The 12,403-nt window shown below is 44.8% G+C and overlaps 1 protein-coding gene across 1 annotated transcript; it reads left to right on the top strand.

The window, feature by feature from the left end:
- Positions 1-4,494: 4,494 nt before the first annotated feature.
- Positions 4,495-6,012, top strand: LOC141026212 (uncharacterized). Its single transcript, XM_073502210.1, has one exon. It carries the CDS (start codon positions 4,495-4,497, stop codon positions 6,010-6,012), a length of 1,518 nt encoding a protein of 505 aa, XP_073358311.1.
- Positions 6,013-12,403: the final 6,391 nt, after the last annotated feature.

Raw genomic sequence — 12,403 nt, 5'->3', positions numbered from 1 at the left:
TTTTAGGTAGCAATGGCGCACCTGGCAAAGGTGCGCCAGGGGAGGTGGGCATTTTTGGATTGCAATGGCGCACTAGCCCCTGGTGCGTCATTGCTATGTGCTGCACCGACCGGCCCGCCTTTTTCTTTTCTGTTCCCCTCTCACCTATCCACCGCATAGCTCGAGCTCCATCTCACAATTCCTCACCTCCACCAACAGCCGCCGGCCACCACGTCCCCTCACCTGCGCCGCCGGCTGGCCACCGCAGCCCTCCTTCCGCTGCAGGCCCTAGACCTCTCCTACCCCATCCGCCTCCCAGTCCTCTCCCGAATCCCCCTTTGTCCCTGAGCTCGCGCGAGACCCAGCCTCGCCCCACCTCCGCCCCGCCGCCTACCAGCCCTCCCGAACCTCCCAGTCCTCTCCCAAATCACCAGCTTGACTTGAAGAAGCTTTAATCTTCAATAATTGGAAGCTCCGACGCCGCCCCCCTGCAGATTCCCTCGCGGACACGCCTCCAATCGAGCCTCAAGCGTGCCGCCACGAAACCCTAGGCCAGTCGGGACCTCGCATCTGGATGCCGTGTCCGTGCTGGTGGAGGCGTCCAGCGGCGTCGCCGGCGCCGTGATGTCGACCACCGTAGCTTCTGGTCAAGGTATGAGTCGTACCCCAACAGGCAGCCCCCAATCCTCTTCTCCCCCCGCGGGATGCAGTGGTAGCACGACGCAGGTGAGACGAATTCGTCGATCTGCTGCATTGATTTGTAGCTGTAGGATTTTTTTAGGGGAGAAGAAATGCAGTTTCTTGTCACGTTTTGCTGTGCATCGATGGAAATCAGCTCTATAGATGCAACGGTCCCAGTGCATGCACTTTCCTTATCGATTTTCTGATGAGATTGTGATTGACTAGCTAAAGAAATTACTACTTGGGATGATATTTGTTTGCTTCCATAAAGCTAATGCTAAAGCAATTATTTTTCTTCTGTAACACTTTAAAGCACTTCCTTGCATAATATTGAACCTGAAGCTTGTAGTTCTACACTTCTACTGATATATTGTATATCGACTGCCTCAAGGGAGCATAATAATTGGTTCCCATTTCTTATTTTCTGCTAAGCTTCATTACGTAGTTGTTTGCTAAATGATGCCTGTGATTGACTGAATATTGTTTGGAATTTCACAATCATAATTAATCTTTGATCTGTCCGTCTCGATTGATTCAGATGTGCATTCTGTGTTCTGCCAAAAAAAATTACATGCTAATCTGCGAAAAATATTATGCTATTAGTGGATCCTTTTAATTTAGGATCTATTCTCCTACTCTCTGAATATTGTTTCCATAAGCTCCATTTTATCTTCAGTTACCTCTCCGACTTGCTGCTCAAGCCCTAACTTTTTTTGTATACACTGGTGGTGCTGGCGTCTCTGGTGCCGCCGTTCGGCGCTGTGGTGCCCACCGTGGCTGGTGTCGTCTGCTGGTGCAGCAGAGGGTTCCGCCATGGATGGTACTATGGTGCTACGCCTTCACTGCCTCGCCTCTTCACTGCATCGACGCTCCTTCTGCATCGAGATCTCCAGGTAATCCTCCTTCTTCTCTCTCTGCTCTGCTTCTGCATTCTGTACTGAATTGTCACTAGCCTAGGGTTCAAGCTCTGAATTTTGAGATGTTTAGATCGATTCAGTAGTTGCTTAGGTATATAGGAATCTATGTAGTGCTTAGGATGTCCTAGTTGCAGTAGAACATGTGTAGGTGTTGTACTGAATTTTACTTCTGGTTCAAGGTTTCGTGAGTGGCTGAGATACATGTTGAGATAACATGGAGGTCCCTTATTGGATGCTTTCAGATCAAAATACCCTAAAAGGTATCGCGGATCCTGTTTTTTACTTGCTACTCTTATTCTTCTCATAATTTTGCAACTTTGTTATAGCTTATTACTCCATGTCCTCAGAACCAACAATGTAAATACATATTTTACTATTGGTTAAACAATGTCCTCAGAACTTTGCACGTATCAGTGCTGGTTTCCATCTTTGAACAACTAAAAGAAGTTAGTAATTTGCTGATGTGGTAGGCTGTGAGGGCAGGAAAAATGTCCAGTGGGGATTGACTTTATAGTTATATAGGATTATTACAACTATAGTGTACTTCATGATAATCACATTCTAACGATGTACCGTATGCTTCCTTCATTTGTTTTGTGCAGGGAGGGAGCTTATACTTGCTTTAATCAAACCGTTGGAGCTGAAGAATTCAGTTATGGTTCTAGAATAGATCACATTCTCATTTCAAAACGCACACACTGTCGAGATGAGGACCCTACGGCACAACGAGCCGCACTGGACGGTGGCGCAATGCATGAGGTACAGAACTTAAACTCCTTCATCGTCACATCAATCACAACGTTTATGTCACTAAATAGTTAATTTCTTAGGAATAGAGCATGTCTCCTTGGGCTAAACTGTAACAAAGTTCAGAATATTAAAGTTTAGATTATTAACCTTAACTTTCATTTATCAAAGATCTGCACACTTGTTTTGGATCCACACACCTAGGCTCGTCTAATGTGATCGGATCTGGCCAGATTCCTTTTGATGCATCACCCGTTACTCTTTTCGGTGAATTATGTTAGTAGTAATCTTGATTAGCTAGTTGCATGTGTGTTGTTAGCAGGATTAGTGTGGCCGTAGCCTACGTCAAGCATGTACCTTATGTTTTGTCTCATGTAAAAAGCTTAGGACTGTGTTTACTGAATAATTAAGTTCTTCTGACAGGGAACTATGCATCCTGACTGGCATAGACTCTTGGCTTCATGAAATGACCCATGTTTATGATTCAAGGTATCTTGGATCTTCGATGTTGGATGCAAATAATTGCTCAATTTCACTTCTCTGCAATGTTCATTCTCACATATTTCTATCATTCTTGGCAGGGATAAAGTAAAGAAAAGGAAGAAAAGATTACTCGAAGATTAGTTTTAGAATTTTCTTTTATTTCCTTGTAATTTTTCTTTTATTTGATACTTGTAAAGACATTGTAATATTCTTACTATAATAAAAATTATGATTCTATTTCATTTTTTGTTTTTAAATTATTTTTCCTTATAGGTTGTTTTCAGTAAATTTGGACTTTTTTGTTTTCCAAATACATTACTAGTGGCGCATTTCAGCCCTTATTAATGGCGCACCTTCCTTTATTACTAGTGGCGCACCTATAAGACTATTAGTGGCGCACCTAGAGGGAATACCAGTGGAGCACCTAAGGGTTAGTAGTGGCGCACCACAGGTGCGCCATTACTATCTGGATTACTAATGGCACACCAGAGATGCGCCATTACTATCTGTTACTAGTGGCGTGTTAATAGTGGCGCACCTATAGTACGTCATTACTAACGAAAACAGGTGCGCCACTAATAGGGCTTTTTCTAGTAGTGGCCGACCCATCATGCACGATGCATGAACGATTGACCATCTGATAGATGTAATGCACTTGGTTCCTTGATTCGATGGCTGGATGTGAACAAATCGTGCATTGATGTCGTGTGTATAGCAGCGTTGAATATAGATTTTTCGAGCGGTTTAATAATAAAAGGACACTGCTTCATGGCTCGCGGCCCTATAATCACAGACGGAGGGAGTAAATTGTACTAATTTTTTTTCATGCACACAAGTATGTCAACCGATTAGTCTCGTGTAACTGAATCAAGCTTTCTATCTAAATGATCGATAGAGCGACAACAAGGCGTCCACCCCATCTCCCTCTACTCCATGGCTGGCTCTGACAACACTTTGTTGACTGCTCATTAACCACACACACAAAGGTGGCTCTCTACAAGGATAACAATACTAGGTTGTGCAACCACACTTATTATTCATGAATGAGTCCGCGACATGACACACTAGCGTCTCCATCCACTATTGATGTGCGACAGAACCCATGAAGACCTGGATGGCTGGATTAGACGACGACTGTCGAGTATCGGATCTAAAACCCAACCCCGCCTCTCATCTCGCCACCCTTCTTCGGCAGGGGCTGGTAGACACAACAATCGTCACAATATAGTCGACGCCACATGATCGAGGACAATCGGTCACACGTCACCACTCTTCAGATATTGTTTCATTGGTAGCAACACAAGGATATTTAGCTAATACTATATGATAAATCCTCTCTTTAATAAGAGATCAGGTCCAACTAAGAAAAAGAAAAAGGATTAGGATCCGTGTCCAATACTTACTAGAAAACGATCCAATTACAACGCTAATCGAATTTCCTTTTTGCAGGTAAGCTAATCGTAGATGTTTAGGAGCTATACCAGGTAACACACGTGGTAAGCAATTCAAACTACTCCGCATTAAAAAAAAGATGTATCAAATCCCGATTCCCATGTCAAAATAATAAAATCCCGATTCCACCGGGGAATCGATCGGGAGTCAGATCCGATCGCCAAACTGCAACGCTGAGCCTACCAATACGCCCCAACGCCTCCCGCTTTACCGGACTTCCAAGTCCGCTGCTGCCATGCCAATGTTTCGTCGCATGCGACCACGCACGGCCGGCGGCGAGGACCGCCTCAGTGCACTACCCGACGACCTCATCCGCCTCATAGTAGGCAGGCTGGACACCCGCACCGCACTCTCCACCGCCGTCCTGGCCAGGCGTTGGGCGCACATCCCCCGCTATCTGGCGGAGCTCGACTTCAGGGTGAGCGACGTACTCCCGCCCGAGTACGACCGGACCGTCGCCCTCCGCCGGCGCAACATGCCGCGTGACACGTTTCTGGCCGAGATGCTGGACTGTCTCATGGCGCGCTGCGAAATCGACACGATCACGGCGTTCGTTGACGGCATCACTGGATTCTTGGAAGCGGACGGTGGCCCTGCTGACGGCGACGCACGTCGGCGCGCCAAGACCCTGCGTCTGGAGTTCTTCCAGACACACGACGGCGGCTGCGTCGTCGACCACCTGATCGCCACCGCAGTAGGCGCATGGGGAGTGGAGGATTTGGAGGTCGTTGCCAGGCAAGCGTCATGCGATGTCCTTCAGGCGCCGCCCTACCGCTTTCCCCACGAGCACGACTGCCTCAAGGACGGCCTTCGCAGCTTGACCCTGGGTAACTACTGCATGCTCCCGCCGCTGCATAGCTACGGCGCTCTCACCACGCTGGTCCTGCGAGACATGGCTGCTTCCACGCCCCTCGGCGTGTACCAGAGGGTGTTCACTGAGTGCACACGGCTTCAGGTGCTTCGCCTGATATCCTGCTGCTGTGCACATGACTGTGTGGTGGCGGACGCGCCGTGTTCAGAGATCAGGGAGCTCAGCCTCGACCAGTGCAAGTTCATGGAGATCGAGCTGCGCCACCTTCCAATGCTTGTCCGCCTGGCGTGCTGCCTAACCAACACTACAAAACTCGTATTCGGCTCCGTCCCTAGCCTCATGCACACTAACCTCACATTTGCGGCAGAAAGCTTGATTGTCCGGAAGCGGTGCATGGATTACTTCGGCCATTACATCATCGGTATGCCCCCTACCATGACGAATCTCGTCCTCCGCTTCACCGGGCTGAGAAGATGGATGTTGCCCGCTCCACCGGCCAAGCCATTGCAAAACCTCAAAAAGCTCCTTGTCGCCGATCTGCCTGCGAACTGGGACATCACATGGCCACGCCGCCTCCTGTTGGCCGCACCATCACTCGAGGTCCTGCACATCCATGTGCCTTGCTCAGAGGAGGAGCCAAATTACGGGAGCATGAGACTGAGCTCACTCGAGGCGCTTCAGCGCCATCACCACCTCAAGGAGCTGGCCATTACTGGATTCTTGCAGCGCCACATATGGTTTTTGAAGTATGTTGTGAACGTGTGCACATCGTTGCAACGTGTTATCCTACTCAAGGATGATGGTCATGTTCGATACAATGGACTTTGGGATTGGGAGATGGTCGGGCAGCAAGCATGTCCTTGGAGCAATGATGATGAAATGGTCGTGAGGAAAATAATCCAATCTGGGTGCAAGCCTCTTGTTGAACTCAGCATGGGATGATCTTCGCGGGCTTGGCATTGCAGACTTGTAGAGAGTTGGAAGGGATATTCGGCTTCGCTGACCAAGGTTTGAATGAAACGACCACACGATAGACCTTGGGTGGATCAAATCTTGTGATGAGGCAGATATGGAACTTTTTTGGGCCTCTGTTTCAACTGTGAAACGGAAGGAAGGTGGCATGAAGCTAGATGGGTAGGGGGCCATGCAATACCTCGCCCTGGATCGCCACCAGGAAGTGAAGGACGGTTTATTTCAAGCTTCAGGGCGAGGCTTGGCTGCACGCGGTAGCAAAAATTAGCACCATTGAGCAACTCCGGTAATTTGTTCATCTTTAGGGAGTGCTCGCCACCGCCAACCTACATCCTGGGCATGATGATCCCACCACCTAGAATTGACGGCCAATGGTGTTTACTCGGCAGCCTCGACATATAATGCTCGACACTTCCATGCTTTGGAACGCGCACACAGAACCTAAATGCAAAATGTTCATCTGGCTTGTGCTTCATGGGCGCATCCTCACCGCTGATATGCTTGCGGTTCGGGGGCGGAAGCATGACCCCACATGCCAACTGTGCCTCCGTGCTCCGGAAACTGCGTCACATTTGTGCAAACCTTTCTCTGTTGCGGTAACAAACCGTGTCCACTGAGGAGATCATCTTGTTGCAGTTAGGCACTCTTGGTTAGACACACTCTTCTTTTGTTGTCTTGTTGGTTAGACACTCTCTTCTTTTGTTTTTTTGTTGGTTAGACATTTTCTTCTTTTGTTGTCTTGTATTAACAACGTGAGATCAATGATATGCTGGAACAATTGCAGTAGGTAAAAAAAAAACTGAATTCCACACAAATGCTTAGGTACAAAAGGATTTCAATATAAAACTTTGACCACATTATCAGCCATTGTTCTTTTCCTTTCGGCGGGTGAAAAAACTGTATTACTATCACAATGTTCTTACAATCCTCAAACACCCAAGTCCATAACCATAGGAGGACCTGAACCGATCCACGTCATGGTTCTACCTTCAGTTCTACCAAAACTAGCCATACAATCAGTAATACAAGTTTCTCGAAGACTTAACAAATACTTGATTTCCTTCACCAGAGATGCATAGACGGATCTGTCTTCTTCGCGCTTCTGGATCATGCCAACCGCCGTTAGAGCATCTCCAGTCGCGCCCCCAGAAAGGCCTTCCCAGGAACATGTCTAATATATGCCCAATTTTAGGTGCCCTCTGGGGGGCCAACGGCTGGAGATGCTCTTAGCGAGTCCATCTCAATAACAATTGGTAACTCACTTCTCTGATAGCAAGGGATAGCCCTTCCATGCATGCACAAAGCTCCACCTCCAACGCGTCACAACAAGCAAACAAATGTCTACACAAAGAAAAGATAACGGCGCCAGCTTCATTACGTACCTTTGGTTCATATGACAGAATCGACTTCCCATTCCTAGGGTCAGCGTGTATGTTTGATTTAATGACAATGAGAGTCCAAGTAACTCAGCCATTGTTCTGACACGAGCATGAAACATAAAAATGACCAACCTAGAGAACATATAAGGCATGGTTCCTCTGGGCGCTTAAATAATGGAATGGAAGGTGACCATTGCTATCTCGAGACTGCCCTAAGCACAAAGTTTCCTCCCGCGTTGAGAAATAGACAATGAGACCATGACCTGCCTGCAGTGACGTGATGGCACTCTGTGTAATTTCCAAATGTCCATCATGCGACCAGCCCGCTCATAGCAAAATACTGACAAGGGAAACATACCTCGGAAATATTTCTACAATACAAAACAAGCAAAAACACAATGTAAGATATAAATGTCAAGAAAAATACTCCCTCCGCCCTGAATTACTTGTTGCAGAAATCGATGTCTGCGGCAAGCAATTCAGGATGGAGGGAGTAGCATTTTACCATGGCAGAGAGTTCTATGTTGGTTCTAGCTGAAGGTGCACAAAAAGGCCGCCCCATTCCCTCACCACAGGGTGTCTGCATTATCACATAGGTAGCCACATTGAATTGACTAATCAATAAAGAAAAAGGCCAGAAATTCCAGCACAATGGATACAAGTACGCTTCTCCCACAAACTAAGAAAACTCACTGACTATAATTTCTTAAAAAACATCCATCCACTCAATCTCCATGGTGCAATCGAGACAGTGAGAGAACCGCTCCAAGAGACCTTTGCGCAGTGGGGTAGGGGTCGGGGAGGGGGTGTTCTGTAAGACAAACAAACGATGATTGAATTTGAATTATGAGTTGTGTTGGTGCAAACATAAAAGAAAGATGCTAAAAACGGCGTTGTGCTTAACGGTTGACACTAAAATTGAATTGAAAAAAGGAAATGTGTGTCCATTGTGTTTGTACCTTGTTTCATTTTACAACTAGAGAAAAAAAAACACCCATCTAATCCAACCCTACATGTAAAGGTGAGTGTCCTAATATCCATCATCAAACCTGCAGGCAGAAAAACAAAACATAAATGAGACTAAAGAAACACTGAAAAAACTGATATTTCAAAAAAAAAAAAACACTGAATACTGAAGAACTGGAGATAGAGAGTAAACAGGACTAAATAAACAAGACAGAACGGTGGCTGAATAGTAAGATGACTGAAGAAACATTGAAAAATATAGGATTGCAAACAGAGAAGAGCAGAGTGTTTATTTCTCTATTTGCAGATAGAGAAAAACAGAGTGTTTATTTCCCTATTTGCAGATGGAGAAAAACAGATTTTATATTCAGACTGAAAAATATAGGATTGCAGACAGAGAAAATCATAGGAGTGTTACAGTCTCTATTTGCTAAATAAACACGACACTTGGACTGAACATAGAAAGACATGAGCAAAGAGTGTGTACCTTGGTGTTTCATTTAGAGCTGAACGAGCGAACACCCTCTAATCTCCCCTCTAGTCAATGGCAAAAGTGTGTCTACATCCATCATCAAATCTTCCTTCTCACACAGATCCAACCAATAAAAGATACAGATAAGTGACCAATACTGAGAACAGCATAGGGACAAATACATACCCAAGAAGAAATATAGACTGGAGACTGAGGGGCAAAATAACTGATGAAAGACATATAAACGAAAAAAATACTGAGAAAATAACCAAAATGAGAAGACATAAAAACGTGACTGGTGAAACAAAATGAAGAATGAGAGACCGAGCACTGATGAAAGACAACTAGACAAGGCAAAAATAATGAAAGGCAAGGCAAAGATAATGAAAGACAAGGCAAAGATGATGAAGAATTAGTGAACAAATAACTAAAGATGAGAAGACATAAAGAAGGTAAGTATACTATATTCAGTTTATAGTCTCCTTATTCTCGTTGTTTGTCTGCAGTTTCGTATTCTCACTCATATAACTGAATGATAAAATGAAATTTAGTCTAGGTAATTTTGCCTTTAACCCAAACAAGTTGTGGTATGCTAGAGCTGAAACCCATAAGATCTCACAGTCAACTCATGGTTCAGGCACATGGATAGCTAGCTTCCACGCCCCTGGACAGTTCTTTGGTGATGAAAAAAAGTAAGCCACTCTTATGGAGATGAAACCAGAAGATTCTGGAAAGTTAGATATTGCACTTAAATAGTTTTGGAACAGGGCATCTTGAAAGAGAAGGGACAAAAAATCAATCCTAATGCTACTGAGCCAAAATAGTACAATAATGCATGGCCCAACTCAAAAAGGGGGAAATGAATTTACTAAATAAATGGCACATTTAACACTAATTAAGCATCCAAGAGGATGTCTAACTATCTTAGTTACATCAACAAGTTCCTTAGGAGGCATTGCGAAACCAACCTACGTGAGAAACTGAAACTGAGAAAACATGGATGAAACTACAGATCTGAACTCCCCAATCAACAGCATTGCGACTCCGCAAGCACAGAATCAAAACAACAGCAAATCATCCTTGATGCCATAAACATAGAGGAAATGTGGGTGCAGAAACCAACCTCCTACGGCGATGCTGGCAGCTCCTGACCGTCTCACCCGGCTCCCGCTCGCCATGTCGCATCTCTCTCCACCGCTCTTAAAAGTAAAGAGATCGGTCATGGAGACCGGAGACAAACACCCAGTAACGGGAAGAAATACAGACGGTGAGGGCCGACTTGAAGGTGCCCAGCCTGTAGGCCGGCGCCCACTCGAGTAACGGGAAAGCAATACTGGAGCGCTGTCGCTAGGCGCCGCCCAACACCTCGCCCCCGCACCACGAGCAGAACAGATCATCTGGGAAGAAGGTCAGCTCCCGCCGTCCATCTAGCCCTCTCTCCACTGCTCTTCTATCCCCAGTGCTAGATGCGAATGAACCAACCAATGAAAAAAAACCCAGGAAAAACAGGTGCAGAATCAAAACGGGTTGACCAATATGACGAAAAGTAGCCAGCGCTATGTTTCATTCATTAAGAGGAACCGGAAAAAGAACACTGTACACCAGAGCCAGCGTGAATCACAAAGACAGATCGTGCCGCTGGAAATTCGACTGAGAGCAAAATAAGAAACAGTCGACTGAAAATTAGCAAAAGTGAAAAAAAAGAAGGCAGCTTATGTACAAAACCTGAAAACTGTGATGTTGGATAAAATCTGAATTTTGTTCGTACAGCACTGCTACAAATATACCAGCAACTCAAGGGAAAACCCCACTGCATTTTCCAATTACGCAAAGTGTATCGTCTAAAAAAATTGCAGGATCATCGACTCATTGCAAGAACCCCCACACAGAGAAACAAGATCAAAACGGCGCAGTGGAAAACAGGATCATCAGTTCATTCAAGAACGAACTACCTTTTTTGTCTACATGAAATGCATCATCTAAAAGAAATACATGATCACCAGTTTACTGCAAGAACCACTACATTCTCCTTTTATGCAAAAATGCATCCATCAAAGAACCACTATATTCTCCATTTATGCAAAAAAAAAAAAAAAATGCATCCATCAAAAAGGAATGCAGCATCATCAACTCGCTGCAAGAACATCTACAGTGTAATGCTTCATCCAGGAAACAGTACCAATGACATAACAGAGATCAATGTCAGAAGAGCGACACTGCAAGTCTGCAACAACTACTACAACCAGCATCACCAAAATACTGTTCAACCATTGCACGCAATGATCCAAGCAGTTCTGAATCATAGAACCGCAAGACAAAGTTAAGATTGAAGCAAGTTTGGCTGCTGAGTTTTCTGAATACCACAGCTGCTGAGTTTTCCGAACCTGAACCTATCTATCTACATGCCAAAAGCAGGCGTTCAGTTCTGCAGTCATCGCTTCCGAGGGGCGAAAACTTTTGAAGAGGTGAACTGTCAGGACTCCACTGTACTCTGCATTGACAAATTAATAATCAATAACAATTTGATCAAGATAAAACCTGAGGCAATAACAATTTGGCTTTGTAGGTTCTGTAATTTCTGCTAGCAGCAGATGATACTTATCTGAATGAACGACAGAAATGTGGAATCAGTACGTTTTACTTGCTGCAGAACATCTTTTGTCATGTGCAGAAAGACTCTTATATCGACATGGCACCTCCCAAGCAACTACTTTTGCTTTTGTACAACACTACAACAGTTTCAGACAAGTCCCAAGTCCTAACAAAACCTATCATAAAATCGTTTTCGAAGCACAATCATATGAGCACTCCACTAAAGTAAGACTCCAAATATCATGTTTATGCAGCAAATAGTATCTACACCAACATCTGTACACTTGTGCAAAACAGATTCAAGACCACTACTACATTTTTTCTCACCGGAGAAAATAAACAATCTAATTCTCGGAGTATTGGAAAAATAAAATAAAATAACAAGACCAAGAAATACAGCTCATGTGCATAAACTAGATTTAATTTGGTATTGTATAGGAACCGGAATTTTGTTCCCAGGTTATTCAACACAAGAAAAATGGGCTAAATCTTTTTTGTTAAGGCTGAAGAGAGAAATCAACTGATTTTGTATTTTAAGTTCCATAATTTTTACTAGCTTTACAAATAAAAATATTACTGGCAGCAAATACGACCAAATAGAGGAACTGAATTATCTGAATAAACATGTCTACTTGCTTCTTCTAGAAAGGGAAAGGTTAGGTTATGAAATCCCCTCACCTACGACTAGTCGTCATCGTCCTCCTCCTCCTCTGCCGCCAAATGGACGCCCCCCCCCCCCCCCCCCCCCCCCCCCCACTGATCGAATTCCTGCAGGTTACAAGAAAACGAAATAAGCCTGTGATGCACTTCACCAAGAAGACTGCTTATGCAAAACGAACAACCTCTAGCCTACTACAGCAAAACATTAGGCCCAAGAACTGCTGCATGTTCCACATATACAAAGAAGCCATGGTCTGTCCATGGATTTGAGGTGGAAATCAAGGTCGGAATA

The sequence above is a fragment of the Aegilops tauschii genome, chromosome 6 (genome assembly GCF_002575655.3).
Source record: "Aegilops tauschii subsp. strangulata cultivar AL8/78 chromosome 6, Aet v6.0, whole genome shotgun sequence".
Taxonomy (NCBI): domain Eukaryota; kingdom Viridiplantae; phylum Streptophyta; class Magnoliopsida; order Poales; family Poaceae; genus Aegilops; species Aegilops tauschii.
This window is presented reverse-complemented; position numbering and strand designations above follow the sequence as displayed.

What these genes read in the sequence shown, in the direction of transcription:
- LOC141026212 (XM_073502210.1), top strand. Translation starts at nt 4,495, where the DNA reads ATGCCAATGTTTCGTCGCATGCGACCACGCACGGCCGGCGGCGAGGAC.